Source organism: Ranitomeya imitator, chromosome 4 (genome assembly GCF_032444005.1).
Source record: "Ranitomeya imitator isolate aRanImi1 chromosome 4, aRanImi1.pri, whole genome shotgun sequence".
Classification (NCBI taxonomy): domain Eukaryota; kingdom Metazoa; phylum Chordata; class Amphibia; order Anura; family Dendrobatidae; genus Ranitomeya; species Ranitomeya imitator.
In genome coordinates, this window is record NC_091285.1 from 408,742,387 (window position 1) to 408,763,517 (window position 21,131).

At 45.2% G+C, this 21,131-nt stretch overlaps 1 protein-coding gene across 1 annotated transcript in view; it reads left to right on the top strand.

Annotated features, from left to right (window-relative positions):
- The window catches only part of UCN3 (urocortin 3), a 78,993-nt gene extending 71,246 nt beyond the window's left edge, over positions 1-7,747 (top strand). Inside the window, exon 2 of the mRNA XM_069762067.1 lies at positions 6,841-7,747. Coding sequence (XP_069618168.1) covers positions 6,856-7,320 — 465 coding nt within the window. The 5' untranslated portion in view covers positions 6,841-6,855 and the 3' untranslated portion in view covers positions 7,321-7,747. The remainder of the gene's footprint in view (positions 1-6,840) is intronic.
- Positions 7,748-21,131: the final 13,384 nt, after the last annotated feature.

The window sequence follows — 21,131 nt, forward strand, 5'->3', positions numbered from 1 at the left end:
AAAGCTTTATTGGCTCTCTTTCAGGGGCAAGATGAAGCAGAAATATATTGTCAGAAATTTCAGAAATGGTCAGTGCTTACTCAGTGGAATGAGTGCGCTCTGGCTGCAAGATTCAGAGATGGCCTTTCTGAGGCCATTAAAGATGTCATGGTGGGGTTCCCTGCGCCTACAGGTCTGAATGAGTCTATGACTATGGCTATTCAGATTGATCGGCGTTTACGGGAGCGCAAACCTGTGCACCATTTGGCGGTGTCTTCTGAACAGGCACCTGAGACAATGCAATGTGATAGAATTCAGTCCAGAAGTGAACGGCAAAACTATAGGCGGAAAAATGGGTTGTGTTTTTATTGTGGTGATTCAGCTCATGTTATATCAGCATGCTCTAAACGCACAAAAAAGGTTGATAAGTCTGTTGCCATTAGTACTTTATAGTCTAAGTTCATTCTGTCTGTGACTCTGATTTGTTCATTATCAGCCATTTCCGTCGATGCCTATGTGGATTCAGGCGCTGCCCTGAGTCTTATGGATTGGTCATTTGCCAACCGCTGTGGGTTTAGTCTGGAGCCTCTGGAAGTCCCTATTCCTTTGAAAGGAATTGACTCTACACCTTTGGCTATGAATAAACCTCAGTACTGGACACAAGTGACCATGCGTATGACTCCCGTTCATCAGGAGGTGATTCGCTTCCTGGTACTGTATAATTTACATGATGTCTTAGTGCTTGGTCTGCCATGGTTACAAACTCATAACCCAGTCTTGGACTGGAAAACGATGTCTGTGTTAAGCTGGGGATGTCAGGGGGTTCATGATGATGCACCTCCGATTTCTATCGCTTCATCTACTCCTTCTGAGGTTCCGGTATTTTTGTCTGATTATCGGGATGTTTTTGAGGAGCCTAAGCTCAATTCGCTTCCTCCTCACAGGGATTGCGATTGTGCTATAGATTTGATTCCTGGCAGTAAATTTCCTAAAGGTCGTTTGTTCAATCTGTCAGTGCCAGAGCATACTGCTATGCGGGATTATGTTAAGGAGTCCTTGGAAAAGGGACATATCCGTCCATCTTCGTCCCCTTTGGGAGCAGGTTTTTTTTTTGTGGCCAAAAAAGATGGTTCCTTGAGGCCTTGTATAGATTACCGTCTTTTGAATAAGATTACAGTTAAATATCAGTATCCTTTGCCATTGTTGACTGATTTGTTCGCTCGCATTAAGGGGGCTAAATGGTTCACTAAGATTGATCTTCGGGGTGCGTATAATCTTGTGCGGATAAAGCAGGGTGATGAGTGGAAAACCGCATTTAATACGCCTGAGGGCCATTTTGAGTATTTGGTGATGCCTTTTGGACTTTCTAATGCTCCTTCTGTCTTCCAGTCCTTTATGCACGATATTTTCCGTGAATATCTGGATAAATTTATGATTGTGTATTTGGATGATGTTTTGGTTTTTTCGGATGACTGGGAGTCCCATGTTCAGCAGGTCAGGAAGGTGTTTCAGGTCCTGCGGGCCAATTCTTTGTTTGTAAAAGGTTCAAAGTGTCTCTTTGGAGTCCAGAAGATTTCTTTTTTGGGGTATATTTTTTCCCCTTCTACTATTGAGATGGATCCCGTCAAGGTTCAGGCTATTTGTGACTGGACGCAGCCTACATCTCTTAAGAGTCTACAGAAGTTCTTGGGCTTTGCTAATTTTTATCGTCGTTTCATAACTAATTTTTCTAGTGTTGTTAAGCCTTTGACGGATTTGACTAAGAAGGGTGCTGATGTTGCTGATTGGTCTCCTGCGGCTGTGGAGGCCTTTCAGGAACTTAAGCGCCGGTTTTCTTCTGCTCCTGTGTTGCGTCAGCCAGATGTTTCGCTTCCTTTTCAGGTTGAGGTTGATGCTTCCGAGATTGGAGCGGGGGCGGTTTTGTCACAGAGAAGCTCCGATTGCTCAGTGATGAAGCCATGTGCGTTCTTTTCTAGAAAGTTTTCGCCCACTGAGCGGAATTATGATGTTGGTAATCGGGAGCTTTTGGCCATGAAGTGGGCATTTGAGGAGTGGCATCATTGGCTTGAGGGTGCTAGACATCGTGTGGTGGTCTTGACTGATCACAAAAATTTGATTTACCTTGAGTCTGCCAAGCGTCTGAATCCTAGACAGGCTCGTTGGTCACTGTTTTTCTCCCGTTTCGATTTTGTGGTTTCATACCTGCCAGGTTCAAAGAATGTGAAGGCGGATGCTCTTTCTAGGAGTTTTGTGCCTGACTCCCCTGGAAATTCTGAGCCCACTGGTATCCTTAGGGATGGGGTGATTTTGTCGGCTGTCTCCCCAGACTTGCGACGTGCTTTGCAGGAGTTTCAGGTGGATAAACCTGATCGTTGTCCGCCTGAAAGACTGTTTGTTCCGGATAATTGGACCAGTAGAGTCATCTCCGAGGTCCATTCTTCTGCGTTGGCAGGTCATCCTGGAATATTTGGTACTAGAGACTTGGTGGCCATGTCTTTTTGGTGGCCTTCCTTGTCGAGGGATGTGCGTTCTTTTGTGCAGTCTTGTGAAGTTTGCGCTCGGGCTAAGCCTTGCTGTTCTCGGGCCAGTGGATTGTTGTCACCTTTGCCTATCCCGAAGAGGCCTTGGACGCACATTTCCATGGACTTTATTTCAGATCTCCCTGTCTCTCAAAAAATGTCCGTCATCTGGGTTGTGTGTGACCACTTTTCTAAGATGGTTCATCTGGTACCCTTGCCTAAGTTACCTTCCTCCTCTGAGTTGGTCCCTCTGTTTTTTCAGAACGTGGTTCGTTTGCATGGGATTCCGGAGAACATCGTTTCTGACAGGGGATCCCAGTTTGTGTCTAGATTTTGGCGGACGTTCTGTGCTAAGATGGGCATTGATTTGTCCTTTTCGTCTGCATTCCATCCTCAGACGAATGGCCAGACGGAACGAACTAATCAGACCTTGGAAACTTATTTAAGGTGTTTTGTTTCTGCTGATCAAGATGACTGGGTTACCTTTTTGCCGCTTGCCGAATTTGCCCTTAATAATCGGGCTAGTTCTGCTACCTTGGTTTCTCCTTTCTTTTGTAATTCGGGGTTTCATCCTCGTCTTTCCTCTGGTCAGGTGGAGCCTTCTGATTGTCCTGGAGTGGACATGGTGGTGGATAGGTTGCATCAGATTTGGAGTCATGTGGTGGACAATTTGAAGTTGTCCCAGGAGAGGGCTCAGCAGTTTGCTAATCGCCGTCGCCGCGTGGGTCCTCGACTTCGTGTTGGGGACTTGGTGTGGTTGTCTTCTCGTTTTGTTCCTATGAAGGTCTCTTCTCCTAAGTTCAAGCCTCGGTTCATCGGTCCCTATAGGATCTTGGAAATTCTTAACCCTGTGTTGTTTCGTTTGGATCTCCCGGCATCGTTTGCTATTCATAATGTGTTCCATCGGTCGTTGTTGCGGAAGTATGAGGTACCTGTTGTTCCTTCGCTTGAGCCTCCTGCTCCAGTGCTGGTGGAGGGAGAATTGGAGTATGTTGTGGAGAAGATCTTGGATTCTCGTGTTTCCAGACGGAGACTCCAGTATTTGGTCAAGTGGAAGGGTTATGGTCAGGAGGATAATTCTTGGGTGGTTGCCTCTGATGTTCATGCTGCTGATTTGGTCCGTGCATTTCATAGGGCTCATCCTGGTCACCCTGGTGGTTCTCGTGAGGGTTCGGTGACCCCTCCTCAAGGGGGGGGTACTGTTGTGGATTCTGTTTTTGGGCTCCCTCTGGTGGTTACAGATGGTACTGGGTGACTTGTGTTCTCTGCTGTCTCTGGTGTCCACCTGTTCTATCAGGATATGGGAGTTTCCTATTTAACCTGGCTTTCTTGTCATTTCCTCGCCGGCTATCAATGTAATCAGTGTGTCTTGTTACCTCTGCTTTCCGCTTCTGTATTCTTCAGGACAAGCTAAGTTTTTGATTTTCCTGTTCCACGTTTTGCTTAATTTTTGTCTTAGTCCAGCTTGCAGATATGTGATTCCTTTTTGCTGGTTGCTCTAGTGGGCTGATATTACTCCTCATGTTCCATGAGTTGGAACATGAGTTCAAGTAATTTCAGGATGGTTTTTTGTAGGGTTTTTCGCTGACCGCGCAGTTCACTTTTGTATCCTCTGCTATCTAGCTTTAGCGGGCCTCATTTTGCTGAATCTGTTTTCATAACTACGTATGTGCTTTCCTCTCATTTCACCGTCATTACATGTGGGGGGCTGCTATTTCTGTGGGGTGTTTCTCTGGAGGCAAGAGAGGTCTGTGTTTCTTCTAATAGGGAAAGTTAGTTCTTCGGCTGGCGCGAGACGTCTAGAATCATCGTAGGCACGTTCCCCGGCTACAGCTAGTTGTGTGTTGAGGTTCAGGATCGCGGTCAGCTCAGTTTCCATCACCCTAGAGCTTGTTTTGTTTTTTGTGCTTGTCCTTTTGTGATCCCCTGCCATTGGGATCATGACAGATGATGCATTGGCCGAGGTCTCCTGACCTTCCTGTGCATGAGCCAGTCCCTTGACCACTGCATCATTCTGCTGTGGCTGAAAGCGGTATTGCAGGGACATCGTATCTCCCTGCTCTACCATAAAGTTTAACTGTATTGTCGCGCTATAATAATAATCTTTATTTTTATATAGCGCTAACATATTCCACAGCGCTTTTGCACACATTATCACCGCTGTTCCCGATGGGGCTCACAATCTAAATTCCCTATCAGTAAGTCTGGAATGTGGGAGGAAACTGGAGTACCTAGAGGAAACCCAATAAACACGGGTAGAACATACAAACTCCTTGCAGATGTTGTCTTTGGTGGTATTTGAACCCAGGACTCCAGCGCTGCACGGCTGCAGTGCTAACCACTGCGCCACCGTGCATGCCTATACAGTTACACGTAGTGTAGCTGTGAATGAGGCCTGGGGCAACTTCCCCCTCTGCCCCCTTGGTAGCTACATTACTGCTCGCCACACATAGCATGCACTGTGACACCCCCCAGTCCATCAAAGTCCCAGTCCCCAGTCCAGCACAGGGTGTACAGTGATGAATTGAATAGATCCCCATGCCCCTCACAGGATAACATCCACCAACACAGATGTGTTCAGTGCCACACGCAGTACACAGGGTAATATATCCCCAAACTCTAACAGCAAACAGTGCAACGCCCCTCATACACCCACAGAGTACAAAGTGCAGCATACCCCCAGCCCCTCAAAATTGATATGGTAGCAGTCCACCAGTCTCCTGTCATATACATTGCAGCAGACCCCTAGCAACCCTAATAATACACATTGCTGCAGACCTCCCCAGCCTGTCATGAGATACATTGCTACAGGCCCCCCATAATATACATTGCTGCAGCCCCACAATAATACACAATTCTGCACCCCCCAGCCCATCATGATATACATTGCTACAGGCCCCCCATAAAATACATAGCTGCAGCCCTTATAATAATATACATTTCTGCAGACCCTCATAATTTTTACCCTCCATCCAGCCCACCACAGTACAAAGTACATACTTTGACAGCTGTCACTACATATCCATTTTACCATTAATCTTCTGTCCAGGATCTCCTTGTGCAGCAGGAGTGAAGCCCTGAAACATAGCACAGGAGAGGGAGGTGGAACCAGCAGTTTTGCTCCGCATAGGGTCTGGATTGCAGAGATAGAGACAGCCGGGAATCCACTTCAGCCAGCTGCTCCTGACAGGAAGTGGCCTGCACAGCCTGCAAATCAGCACCTTTGAGTCGCCCAGGCAGTGACACTGAAAGGTACAGTGCTGCCCAGCAGCTGCTGAAGCAGCAGATGGCCCTAAATAGCCCACCCGACCCCGCAGTCACTGACTACACACAGGATTGCAGGAGCAGGGCACCAAGTTATCTGACTGCAGGGGCGCGCTGCCACCCCCTGTGTTCAATGACTCACTGCTGCCTGAGGCAAAGTGCTCAACTGGCCTCATTATAGGTGCGCCCCTGAGTACTTTACAGTGACCAGTACATTGCAGTGACCAGTACATTGTAGTGACCAGTACATTGTGTCCAGGTCATGCTTCTGGAAACATATAACTGTAAATTATACGGGCTGTCATCATTTTAGAAATACCAAACATGTGGATGCTATATGTGGTTTAGGCACACTGTGGGGCTCAGAAGGGTGGGAGGCATTTGGATTTGGGAGTGCAGAATTTGTGTTACCAGTAATGTGGAAGCCCCTTATATTTCCTTTGACAGAAAATAGAGAAGGCACAAAGTGACTACATCTGCCTTATTAAAGTCAATAACCCAGCTGAGGACTTCGCTAGAAACCCATTTTTCAGGATTTCTCACAGAAACCTCAATGGAGCCACTGACGTGAGGCAAAAAAACACAATGTAAACCCATATTTAAGTTGGGCTTTATTAGGAGCCTCCATCTCAGAATCCATCTAAAACTAAGCTGCATTTTTTTCCAACACAATGATGAACCCCATGAAGAACTGCATTGTATTCAGCGCCTCTGGACCCATTGTTTTCTCTCATGTGATGGATTAACTAGAGTATTGAATTACATTTTTCTGCTCCCCAGAAATATCAAAAAATATAATTCTTATCTCTAATAACAAGGCAGAATTGCAAGCTTTATTTTCTTTGTAATGATGTGTACACTTTAAAAGTATCCGTGTGGTAACTTCAAATTGGTCAATAAACCAAAGTTGCACACAATTTTTTAATTTTCTCATGAAGAACTCAATGCAAGTTTCTCATTGGGGCTTTTGAATGGCATAATATCGAACATACAGCTATATTGATAAATTATATATAGATAAATATATACCTCTTCTTTGCATAAATCCTGGTAGTAACACAATGTTTTTTTTTCCTAGGTGCATGGTGAAAGTATGCCACACACAAGGCTACTCTTGCTACTGCTCATATTGTGCATGGCCCGGTCAAGTCTTCACTACAACTTTTACAAAACAGAGTCAATTTTCAGCTGTCTCAAAGAAGCCCTTGAGGAGGCCAAAAGAAGAAGTTTAGAAGACAATTCAGTTCTCAACAAGAGGGGCTATGACTTTGGACCAAGTGATAACCTATTATCCCAGGAAGAAGAGGAAGAAGAAGAGGATGAGAAAGAAAAGAGGACATTTCCAGCTGCACGGTACAGATATCTGTCACAGGCCCAGGTGAAGGGTAAGGTGTATCAAAACAAGGCAAAAAGTGACCGTCGGACCAAATTCACTCTTTCATTGGATGTACCTACTAATCTAATGAACATCCTATTCGACATTGCAAAGGCTAAAAACATGAGGGCAAAGGCTGCAGCAAATGCCCAACTGATGGCTCAAATTGGTAGGCGAAAGTAAGGATGGCTAGGCCGTGCGTGGCTCACAAATGGAGGTAGATAAACTAGCACAGAACTTGTGACATGAAATCTCCTGTCCCACACATGGCCGAAACTTGGAACTTCTCTTTGTACAGTACATTGCTATATTATGAGTCCTTCAAAGCTGCATTTAATTCCTACATGTCTATGCCCAAGGGGTGATATGTCACCCTCCTTGCCCTCTTTTATAATTCATTAATAAAATAATTTTGTTCTATTTTGTTATATCTTCTCTATCTTTATCTTTTGCGAACTCCCTGAAAGTACTGTATTTTTGCTTTATTGAGGTCCTATAGATTTTATTATACCTTTTTTTCTTTGCTTGCTATTTTCTTTGTAGTTTCTGTTCCTTTAAATTGAGATTTTACTGCACCAATTGAAAATTATTAAAAAAAATGTTTGCATCTACCACAGTGATGGTTTTTTTATTAAAACAAGTTTCAGAAAATGTTGTTTTTCTTTTTATGTGTTCAACTCAAGCCATTGATATTAAATAAATATATTGAGAAAAAACTGCTGCTGTACATGTTTAACATATGTACTTTTGCTGTTCTGAATAGTGTAGTACACTATACTTTTAGAATACTATCAAGAAAAAAAATTATCAAGGAACACTGTCCAGCTGTTAAAGGGGTTGTCTAATGAATTTATTCTGTGCCGATTGTCCTATTTCAGGCAGTCTTGATGGAACATTAAGTAGGAATTACACCTAGACCCTTAAGGTGGGTGTAGATGACTTTAACATTAACCAATGAGATGCCAGCACATATGCAAAGATAACCTGAGCCAATAATTTTGCTAAATTAATTTGCAGGCATTGAAGATACGGATTCGGATACAGGTAAGGAATTGGTCAATTTCAAACCAAAACCTAAAACGTTTCCATCACTTAGCATGTTTCTGATAATAGAAATGTTTGTTAAACTTGTTTCAGAGGAATTTGACAGGATACTGAGAACGGTTGTGCATAACACTCTAACAATCTAACTTTGGAACAGAAAAAGGCACTGAACGAACTAAAAAGGCTAAAGGGTGTGGTCATAAAACCAGCTAACAAAGGCGGGAATATTGTAATCTGGCCCCAAAATCTTTATGAAAAAGAAGCGTTTCTCCAATTAGGGAATTCAAATTGTTACAAAAGATTATCCTTTAATCCCATTATTGCTTTTCATATTTATTTGCAGAATATGATTGAGGAGGGCTTCATGAATGATGTAATCTCTAAAGAGCAAAAAGAATTTCTCTTGTGGAACATCCCCTGTGTTTGTGTTTTTATCTACTACCAAAGGTTCATAAGGACAGAAACATACCACCGGGTTGACCAATCATGTCAGGAAATGGTCAAATGTGAGAACCCTTGTGCCAATTTCTAGATGGTCATTTGAAATGTTTGGTCGAAACCATGCCCTCCTTTTTAATGGATTCCACCAATTTGCTGCATTAAATTGAAGACAATTGTCTAGAGTTATATGTGGATGGTGGCCCTAGACATAGAAGCCTTATATACAGCGATAAAACACGAAGATGGACTATGGGCATCAAGCTTCTTCCTTTCCACAAGTATGTTGGAGTCTAATGTGATCAACTTCTTTATGGAAGCCCTGGAATTTGGCCTAACCCACAACTTTTTTTTATCTTTAAGGAGACCTTCCACCTGCAGCTCCAGGGAATGGCTATGGGGATTGCCTTTGCCCCCCTCAAAACCAACCATTTCCTGAGCAGTGGGAGAGGGAAATCTTCCTAAGCAACACAGAACATCATGACTAGGACTAGGTTCACTGATGACATCTTTATAATTTGGCAGGGCACAGGGGATGATCTTCAAACATTTATACAAGATCTGAATAACAACTAAATTAACATAGCACTGATGAGCCACTCAAGTCAAGTGATAATGGACTTTTGGATTTACCATATTTTTCGAACTATAAGACACACTTTTTTCCTGTCAAAATGTGGAGGAAAATGGGGGGTGCATCTTATAGTGCGGATATATTGGCTTTAGCTGTGGTGGAGGTGGGGAGCGGTATCGGAGGAGCAGCGGGTCACAAAGGCAGGAGCTGGCAGCTCCGGCTAACTCCTGTGCCCGCTGTTAAAGAGAAATGAATATGCACTGCATTCCATGGCAGGGACATCATGTGCTGCTCACAAGCAGAGCATAGCTGCTGGAAAACTCACCTGCTGTTCATTGGAGATCGCGGTGAGTATCCATTCCTCTTCAGTAGCGCGCACAGTCAGCCGCCTGCTTCCTGCTGCTGCCGGCGGTCACATGTGCTGATGCTTAAGAGGAAATTAATATTCAGAATATTAATTTCTCTTAAGTATCAGCACACGTGGCCACCGGCAGCAGCAGGTAGCAGGCGGCTGACAGAGCGCGATACTGAAGAGGAATGGATACTCACCACAATCTCTGATGAACACCCGGTGAGTATTCCGGCAGCTGTGCTATGCTTGTGAGCAGCGCATGAAGTATATAAGCAGCTGCTGGCACCGGAGCATGACGCTGCGACTGCAAGGGAGCGGAGGAAGGTAAGAGTAAAGGTTTGTTTTTTTTATGTTTTCTGATGGGACCATGGATACCAGGACTGGGATGGGGCCAATTATACCAGCAAGGGGATGCGGCCAATCAATCATACTAGGAACTGGATGGGGCCAATCAATCATACCAGGAACTAGATGGGGCCAATCAATCATACCAGCAAGGGGATGGGGGCCAATCAATTATACCAGGCACTGGATGGGGCCATGTATACCAGGAATGGGATTGGGCCAATCAATCATACCAGGAACTGGTGAGGCCAATCAATCATACCAGGAACAGGATGGGGTCAATCATACCTGGAATGGGATGGGGCCAATCATACCAGAATAAGGATGGGACCATGCATACCAGAATAAGGATGGGGCCATGCATACCAGGATGGGGATGAGGGCCATGCATACCAGGATGGGGATGAGGGCCATGCACACCAGGATAGGGATGAGGGGACCATATTTACCAGGATAGGTGATCTTAAGTACAGAACTTACCACATTTTTTGCTTCAGTTTATTTTTCCTAATTCCCTCCTCTAAAACCTAGGTGCGTCTTATGGTCCGGTGCATTTTATAGTCCAACAAATACGGTAACTATCTATAAAGATGAAAAGAACATGTTACAGACCAAAACATTCTGCAAAATTGACAGCAGTCAATGCCTTGCTGTACATGCAATCCTCATATCCACGACCATTGATTCAAAATATCCCCACTGGCCAATATCTAAGATTGCAAAGAAATTGCTCAGAAAACATTGTCTTTCTGGAACAGGCATGAGATTTATCTGCCAGGTTTCGGGAGAGGGAATTTAGCTGAAGAGTCTCAGTAAAGCATCTAAGAGAGCAAGTGAAACACCAAGAAAAGATCTCTTTAGGCTGAAACGACAACCATCTACTTGCCAAGAGGTAAGATCTATCTCACAATATAATGGAAACTATGCCCTAATAAAGGACGCTCTTCGTAAATTCTGGTCCATTCTATTAACTGACCCTATTCTAAGGGATTATGTACCAGAAAGATCCACAATCACCTATAGGAGATCGCATAACCTGAGCGATACATTGGTGAGAAGTTTTATCAAGGGTATAAGATCCTTGATATCCTACCCGGCTCTAATCACTACTACAACCTGCATAAATGGCACACAAAACCATAAGTATTGGCTATATCATAATGGGCTGACGTCCTATGCAACTTACATTATTATGCTTCCTGTCCTGTCCGCACATCAGTAGGGGCTACTGATGTGCGGACAGGACAGGAAGCATAATAATGTAAGGATATAGCCGAAAAGAGATATTTGTCTCGTGGTACTGCTAATTAGAGCTGTGTATTATAGTGGCTATTGGCAATTGTTTTATCTGCCGGCTATGCAGGCTGTGATAGGCGGCTCTGCCATATCTTTTGCACAGGACACTTTCCTAGACTATAACATGCAGGTTAGAGATTGATGGGGCTGTGATAGCCTATATACTAAGAATGTCTGTGTATTTTTCCAAGAAGATTTACTAGACTCTTCTTCGAAATTAAGTATGTCCTTACCATTTAATATCCTGTATAGGTAAATAGGGTGCGTTTTGTGGCTTTAAAATAATTGATAAGCTTAAATACTCTGTCCTGTTGGCTATCAGTATTTTATGAGTATCCTTGTCTTGTTTTTTATTTTTATCTTAATAAAGTGTATATGATTTTATATCTGCTTATGCCTCTTCTTCACCTACAAATATGTATGGTGGTTGTGAATAAGTAAATGTTGTGTAGGAAGTGTGGATTTGGCATTTCACTGGTCATCTGTCCGTGTGGTTGGAATGTAGTATGGATAGATTGGGAGAGTTCTGGAGGTAAAAAGTAATTATTAGTGGATTGTACCCATTGGAGCTGACATTGGTGATTACTGGCAGCAGCCTCCTTTAGTACAAAGAAAACCCATATGGTTCTGACCCCTAGATGTAGGGGCCGAAGGTATTTTGTCTGATTATATGATGTTCATCCTTCGTTTTTGAAGATGACCATGACTTCAGGGTTAGAAGAGAATTAATAGTTATGGGTCCGGAGATGGCTCATGAGTCCAATCCGGGCCCTGAAGATTCGCCCACATACTTGACATACGAAAGCAGATGTGGTCAGTCCACCAGATTCTGCTTGTGCCTTGCGTACAGCACGCTTTCTTTTTGCGTCACAGATTTTCCTATCTTCAGCTGCACGTGCTCCTGAGGTGATCCTGCCCCGCCAACCTGGACGATCCAGGGCAAGCTCTTCCCATTCATTGGTGTTGACTTCCAGGTTTTTGAGAGACACCTTAAGGCAGTCTTTATAGCGCTTCTTCTGCCCCCCAACTGCTCGCTTTCCTTGGCACAGTTCTCCGTACAGCAGTTGTTTCGGTAGTCGGCTGTCCGGCATTCGGACCACATGTCCAGCCCACCTGGCTTGGACTTTCAGGAGAGTGTAAACGCTGCAGAGCCCAGTTAGTTCCAGAATTGCCGTGTCTGGGACATTGTCTTGCCACCTGATGTGGAGGAGTCTGCGGAGGCAACTCATGTGGAAATGATTAAGCTGTTTAGCATGCCGGCTGTACACTGTCCAGGTCTCGCTAGCATAGAGAAGTGTGGTGAGGACCACCACGCAGTAGACCTTCAGCTTGGTGGTAAGGCTGAGTCCCCTTCGTTACCAGACGTTCTTACGCAGTCTCCCGAAGGCGGCACTGGCTTTGGCGATTCTGTTGTTAACCTCAGCATCTATGGTTACTTCACGGGAAAGTGTGCTGCCTAAGTAGGTGAAGTTATCGACTGCTTTGAGGTTTTGCTCCTTCACCGTGATACGTGGCTCCTTGTACAGTTTTCCTGGAGCCGGTTGATACATAACTTCGGTTTTTCTAATCTTGATCTCGAGACCAAAACTGTTGCAAGCTTGCGAAAAACTGTCCATTTCATGCTGCATCTGCTGTTCCATGCTAGCGTTAAGTGCACAGTCATCAGCAAATAGTAATTCACGGATAACAGCCTCATGCACTTTCGTAACCGCCTTCAGGCGTTTTGGGTTGAATAGCTTGCCATCAGTCCTGTACCTAACCTGGATTCCATCTTCACAGTTGTTAAAGGCATCACTTAACATTGCAGAGAACAGCATACTGAACAGGGTTGGAGCCAGCACACAGCCTTGTTTTACGCCATTTGTTACTGGCAAAGCCTCAGATACGTCTCCATCGTTCAGAACCTTCACCATCATGCCATCATGGAACTGCCGGATGACTGAGATGAACTTGCTCCAGCAGCCGAATTTTGCCATGATCTTCCACAGGCCGTCTCTACTGACTGTGTCAAAAGCCTTGGTCAAATCAACAAAAGTTACATAAAGGTCACGGTGTTGCTCCTGGCACTTTTCCTGAAGTTGACGTGCTGAAAAGACCATATCTACTGTTCCACGTTTAGCACGGAAACCACACTGGCTTTCGGGTAATAGTCCTTGCTCAAGATGATGTCAAAGGCGGTTGAGCAAGACACGAGCCAATATCTTGCCTGCAGTGGACAGAAGGGAGATGCCTCGATGGTTGTCACAAGATTGGCGATTACCTTTCCTCTTGTATATGTGGATTATGCTGGCATCTTTCATCTGTTGTGGAACCTGTTCCTTTGTCCACATATATTGGAATAGTTTGGTCACCGTTTGCATCAGAACAGGGCTGCCAGATTTATATACCTCAGCAGGTATAGCATCATTTCCGGGTGCTTTTCCACAAGAAAGTTGTTTTACTGCTTCCTGACTTCATCTCCACTTGGAAGAACATCAAGCTCCTTGTTGATTTCTACCTGGGGCAGGCGAGCAATAGCCTCATCATTGATATTGGCAGGGCGATTAAGAATATCATTAAAATGCTCAGCCCACCGTTCCAGAATTTGGTTCCTTTCTGTCAGCAGCTTAGTTCCATCTGCGTTAAGCAGAGATGAAGAGCTTGATGACTGGGGTCCATATACAGCTTTGAGCGCATCGTAGAAGCGCTTCTGGTCATGGGTATCTGCATAGCCCTGAATTTCGTCGGCCTTCTTGCTAAACCAGATATCCTGCATCTCGCGTAGCTTGATTTGTACCTTTCTTTTTATGTTGGTAAAGGCACCTTTCTTAGCTAACGACGTGGGGTCATTTTGGTACACCTTATACCGCTGATGTTTCTCTTCTAGGAGTGTCTTTATTTCCTCGTCGTTTTCATCGAACCAGTCTTGATTATTTCTGGTTGCTGATCCAAGATGCTCCAGAGCAGTATCATAAACAGCATCTCTCAGAATTGTCCACTGTTCCTCAACGCCAATCTCCTCTGCCTGTAGTATATTTAACAGTCTGCCATCAAGGTCATTGGCAAATTCCCTTGCAATTCTTTTATTTTGCAGCTTATAGATATTCAGCCTCTTTGTCGTTTTCTGCCCTTGGGGTCTCCTCGCAGGCAGGATGCGAAGCCTGCACTTAGATACAATGAGGCGATGGTCAGTCCAGCAGTCTGCACCACACATGGCCTTCATCACTCTAAAGTCCATCTCATCCCTTTTCCTGGCAATGATGTAATCAATGAGATGCCAATGCCTCGAGCGTGGGTGCATCCATGATGTCTTCTTGCGGGTGGGTAAGCGAAATAAAGTGTTGGTGATGACAAGGTCATGTGTGGCACACATCTTGAGGAGCAGCAGGCCATTACTGTTACACTTGCCAGTGCCGTGTCTCCCAATGACTCCTTCCCAGTTTTGATGGTCTGTTCCCACTCTGGCATTAAAGTCTCCAAGTATAATGAGCTTGTCTGCCTGTGGGATTGCTGAAATCTGTGTGTCAAGTTCATCATAGAACTTATCTTTAATGTCATCCAGATTAGTCATCGTGGGAGCATAGGCACTGATCAGAGTCGCGCGTTTCTTGTTTGTAAGTGGGAGCTGAAATGTCATCAGACGGTCGTTGATGCCCTCCGGAAGCCAGGTAAGTTTACAAGCAAGATGAGTTTTGATAGCAAATCCCACGCCTGCTTCTCGTTTTTCAGTGCTGCCTTGACCACTCCAGAAGAATGTATATCCACCACTATGCTGGCAGACATTTTGTCTGATTATATAGTCAGGCAAGGAGAGACAAAGAAAAAGACCATAGTGAAAGGTAGAGTACCCGCTTGTTTACCTTGTGTTCCTATTGTAAAAGAGAGAAGATGAGTAATCTATCCACTAATGGACAGACCGAAAGGTAGGGTGGCTGTCGAAGTATTAAAGTAAAATAGAGGAAAGAAATTTGCCCAGAAAATGTGTAGGTTTTGTTCAGAGTCCACCAGAAGGAGAAGAAGGGATGTTTAAAGAGATAAGCGAATATTTCAATGTTCGGTTCGGTTTACGATTGCCGAATTTGCAATATTTCACCTATTAATTCGTCGAATATTCGCTGAACATAACCGAACGCCATTCATCTCAGTGGGAGGCAAAAACAAACGCATGCACAACACCTTTTAACGGCCCCAAATGCTGGCAAAACACATCAAATGAGGGACAGACACCAGGAAAGTGGCCTCAATTCACCCACAGTACAAATTGTAGCATGGCACTGCAGCAATCAGCCAGGTATGAGGTATCGGGGTCTGGAACAGCATTTATAGCTTTCAATTGAACGTCACAGCAAAACCAGGTGGGTGTGGGATCGGCGTAGGCCTCCTTTGCTGGGAGCCCTGATACTACGTGCAACACCTCTACCTGCTTTCATGCTGAGCCACACTTAGGTGGCACAAATATCAGTTTTGTAGACTACCATTGTCAGAAAAATGTAAGGATATAAACACGGGTACTTGAGTACAAGAAAGTGGAGGCCTGACGGTCTCGGAGGCCTACTGCTACAGGCAACATGCATGAAGGAGACCCACAGGAGTGTTCATATTTCCAAAAATTATTGGCAGACAATACCAAAGTGGCATCTATTTCACCACAGTATAGATAGTATAATAGGGATCAACAGGTCTTCCACTACACTCAATCCAGCAGATGGACACCCAACCAGGAGTGTTCAGATTTAAACAAATGAGGGCCTTACACCACAGAAGTGGCATCAATTTCCCCACAGTAGAAATAGTATAATAGGGACCGACAGGTCTTCCACTACGCCCAATCCAGAAGATGGACACCCAAACTGGAGTTTATATATTTTAAAAAATGAGGGCCTGACACCACCGAAGTGGAATAACTGTCACGAGAATAGAAATAGTATAATTGTGACTGGCACGTCTTCCACTACAGCCTACCCAGCAGATGTAGACCAACCATGACTGTTCACAGCAGCAGTCACAGCAGGCACAGAAGCCACACTAAAGATATCACAGAGTGCAGTTACGTGACATTAGTGCATCACAATAAAAAATGCAGTATCACCTAGTCTGTGCAGTTTGCAATTGGGGTGCAAAAGTCCTTGGAGATACATGACTTGTTCATCTTGACGAAAGTTAGGTGGTCTACACTTTCAGGGGACAGCCGGTTGTGCTTATCTATCAGGATACCACTAGCAGTGCTGAAGACACGTTCTGAGAAAAATGATAAAACCTCCTTGTGATGCAAGCTAAGGCCACTCATCCATTTTGGAAGACCAAAATGTGAAAGGGTCCAAACCCTCCCTGATGGTATTGATATTCAGTTTTAGATACTCCTGCACCATCCTCTCCATTTGTTCACCACAAGTATGACTGGGACTCTGTTGTGCTGGTACACGAGCTAAAAAAGGACTCACAAAAATTGCTTCTTCCACTTACACCACTGCTGCTGCTAATGTTTTGGCGTTAACGAATTGACGTGCCGGAGATGGAGATTGAAAGTCTAGAAATGGGATGCAAACTGTGTGGTTCATTGCTGTCTTGGGGAAAAGCTCTCTTAAGTTTGTGTATAAGCATGTTTCGATACTCCAGAATTCACGGGTACCTTTCCAGGGTGGGAAGCATCTGGCAAAATTTGGTTTAATAACATGGATCTAACAGAGTAGCAACCCAGTAGTCAGCAGCATTCCTAATCATAACTATACAGGGATCATGTTGCAGATAGTGCAGCAAGAAGGCACTCATATGTCAGGCACTAACATGAAGTCCAAGCCTATGCTGTGTTGGTGGGTAACAATGATTCTCATTTCCTCCGTCCCCTCCCGCCAACCACGAACAACAGGGAGGGGAGGATTATCCTCTTCATCTGACAGTTGCTCACCTGTTGTGAATTCTGTTGTCGGGCTCCCTCCTGTGGTCATGAATGGTACTTCGGCTGGTTCTGTCCATGGACCTCTGGTGGGTGTTTCTGAGTTTCCTTCCTCAGGTGACGAGGTTGATTCGTTAGCTGGCTGCTCTATTTAACTCCACTTAGATCTTTGCTCCATGCCACCTGTCAATGTTCCAGTATTGGTCTAGTTCACTCCTGGATGGTTCTTGTGACCTGTCTTCCCAGCAGAAGCTAAGTTCCAGCTTGTATTTCTTTGGTTTGCTATTTTTCTGTCCAGCTTGCTATTTTTATTGTAGTCTTGCTTGCTGGAAGCTCTGGGACGCAGAGGGAGCGCCTCCGCACCGTGAGTCGGTGCGGAGGGTCTTTTTGCGCCCTCTGTGTGGTCTTTTTGTAGGTTTTTGTGCTGACCGCAAAGTAACCTTTCCTATCCTCGGTCTGTTCAGTAAGTCAGGCCTCACTTTGCTAAATCTATTTCATCTCTGTGTTTGTATTTTCATCTTTACTCACAGTCATTATATGTGGGGGGCTGCCTTTTCCTTTGGGGAATTTCTCTGAGGCAAGGTAGGCTTTATTTTTCTATCTTCAGGGCTAGCTAGTTCCTTAGGCTGTGCCGAGTTGCATAGGGAGCGTTAGGAGCAATCCATGGCTATTTCTAGTGTGTTTGATAGGATTAGGGATTGCGGTCAGCAGAGTTCCCACGTCCCAGAGCTCGTCCTTTATTATCAGTAACTATCAGGTCTTTCCGTGTGCTCTTAACCACCAGGTCCATTATTGTCCTGACCACCAGGTCATAACACTCACCCATCACCTCTTCCTCCTCCATTTGTTCCTCGGATCTTGCACCTTCAAAAACAGTTTGTTATCACCAGCCCCCCTTGGTCGCAGTAATCCACCCTCCCTTGGCACCCACCTGTGTGATGGCAGTCTTTAACTTAGAGACAATATTATCCCTTCCGCATCCTCCTCTTCTCCCTCCTCTTCTTCTGGGATCACCATCTCCTCCCGCAGGCTATTCAAAGTCTATTCCAGCATGTAGATGACCGAAATAGTGATGCTGATGATGGCGTCATCTTAGCAGCCATTTTGAGACTGTGCAGAAAAGTGCAGAGGTCCTTAATCTGTGCCCACTCTGTAAACGTGATATGCGTCACATCTGTGGACAAAAAAAGAGAAAGACAGAGCAAATAAAAGTGCACATACCCCACATAGCAAGTGAAAAAAAGGCATAATTGAGAACACAAAGTGCAAAAAACATATAAACATTTAACAACATCCATAAAAAAGCATATATAGTCATGCACAAACTCCCAATAGAGTATACTTTTTCTCTTTTTTGTCCATTACATGCTTTCATGTGCAATAGTTGCACCCCAAATTATTATTTTGTAACTATTATGAGCGGTGCCCTCTAATTTCTCTTTTCCATGCGCCACATCTGGTGGCATTGGCCCAGGCTATACGACATGACATACTGCATCAGGGCTCGCTGCTGCCGCCACAGTCGCTGCAATATGTGCAGGGTGGAATTCCTCCATGTAGGCACATCACATATCAGCCTGTTAACTGGCATGGACAAAGACCTTGTATCAATGCAAGTCGATGACCTGAGGGGTGCAAACGGCGGAAATGAGCACACAGCTTACGTGCTTTATGTAGCAGCTCAGCTGTACCACCAGGTTGAGGTCGTGAGCCATGCAAGGCACATGTGTGAGCTTGCCTCGCCATATGGCTGACACCAGGTTCGTACTGTTATTGGACATGATATTCCCTGGATGCAGGTTCAGCAGAAACAGCCATTGATCAAACTGAGCTGGGAGAGCTGTCCACAACTCTTCAGCTGTATGACTGCGATCTCCAAGGCATATCAATTTTAATACTGCTTGATTGCGGTGAGCCCTGGCTGTGCAGTATGGAGGTGGTGGGGATTCACTCTGCATTGTTGGAATGCGTGTCTCATTAAGGCAGAGGTTGAGGGGGCAGATGGAGGCCCTAGAGGCACACCTTTCTTAGAAAAGTAATGGCAACTGGGCAGTTGGTACTGGGGGACTGCGACGGCCATCAGCTTTTGGAAACCATCTGTATCTACCAGGCGGAGGAAGCATTTCTGTGGCCAACAGATTGGAGATGGTGGAGTTCATCCTCTTAGGTGTGTCATCCTTGGACTGGCTGCAGTGCTGAGAGAGGGTGGAGTACGGTGAAGCGGACAAACTGCTGAACTGTGAGAGAGGTGCAGGTGGAGATGTTATGGTGGATTGAGAAGGTTGTGGTGTGCTCATTCTCTGAGATAAGTCAAATACAGCAGGCATGTCTGCTTCCGTTACAGCTGATGGCGGGCTCTCAGTCAGCATTAATGGAACGGGTAAAGAACTCGAGGTTCTGCAGTCGAAGACCTGCGTCTCAACAGTTGGCACAGAGGAGGGGGAAGAAGCAGCAGATGCTATGGACAGGGCGGCTGATGGTTGTTGAGGCCCGCATGTCTGCATTTTAGTGCAGTGGGATTCCCAGAGTAACGCATGTTGATTGTGCACGTGAAGGTTCATACATGTAGTAGTCAAATTATTGTACTTTTTACCTCTACTCAGTTTTTTTGGAGAGTTGGCAGATTACAAGAGTTGGCTCATCCTTTGCAGTATCAAAAAAGTCAAAGACTAGGCAACCCTTGCCACCCCTGCGAGCTGCAGACCCGTGGACGCTGCTGGCCACAGTAGTGGCTGAGGATTCATTGCTCGTCCTGCCAACTGGGATCTAGCACTACATCATCATTATCCTCTGTGTTATCACATTCCTCTCCCTTTTAGTCACCCTCCTCCTCTTCCTGCCCTGACAGCACCGTACAGTCCGAGTGAGCCTCAGAAATCTGAGTCTCATCAGGATCACCTCTCCCCCAGGTCTGACCCCACGTCTGATGATGAGGGTCAGGATGCTGTTCGGACCCTAGATCATCTTGCCCCAGATCCAAGTTAAAAAAAATTGGCTTCAGTGCAGATTTCCTCCTCTTGTCTCTGTGAAGCTTTTGAGTACACTTCTGATGAACATTTCATAGAATGTGTGAACAGCTCTTCAGAGTCACCCATCTGTGGTTCCGTACAGTCAGTTGTACAGTTGGAGAGTTGGGACGCGGAGAGAAGCAAGGGGAATTTGGGTGCCACCTCTATGGACTGTTCTGGATGTGATGTTGAGGTAAAGAAAGAGGAGGCGAGGTCACTTGAAGCTGCACTTGCTATCCATTCAAGCAAATGCTCTTTCTGGGCCTCATCAACAAGGTGTACTGCTGTGCATTTGCCAAAGAAAAGTAGTGGAGTAGCCTGTCCAGTAACAGAAGTTGTCAGTTGTCTTTGCATAGGACGTGATGTTGGTTCACTAGTGCTTTCACAAACATTACCACCTACCGCTTGAACACCTTACCAGCTTATGTGCTTTCTGGAGCAACTCAGCTGTATCACCAGGATGAGGGCGTGAGCCATGCAAGGCACATGTGTAAGCTTGCCTCGCTTTAGGGCAGCCACCAGGTTTGCAGCGTTATCAGACACAACATTCCCTGGATGCAGGTTCAGCAGAGACAGCCATTGATCAAACTGAGCCTGGAGAGCTGTCCGCATATTCTTCAGCTGTATGACTGCGATCTACAAGGCATATCAATTTTAATACTGCCTGATTGCGGTGAGCCCTGGCAGCGCAGTACGGAGGTGGTGGGGATTCGCTCTGCAATGTTGGAATGCGTGTTTCATTAAGGCAGAGATTGAGGGTGCAGATGGGAGGCCTTTGAGGAGAAAGAGGAGGCAGAAGCAGTGTAGGAAATGTTAAATGTAGAAGTTTGTCCTGCAAGCCTTGGGGATTCCAAGACTTGTAGAGTAGCACCTGCCCCCACAGCCACCAGAGTCACTAGGGGTCCAGTCAGCGATATGTAATACCCTTGGCCATGCTTACTCGTCCAAGTGTCTGTGGTGAAATACACCCTGGCAGAAAGAAGATTTAGTCAAGGAACAGGTGATGTTTATCCAGTATACAAATGACCAACAGCACTCACTCCTGAGGGCGCTCGTTCCAAATCC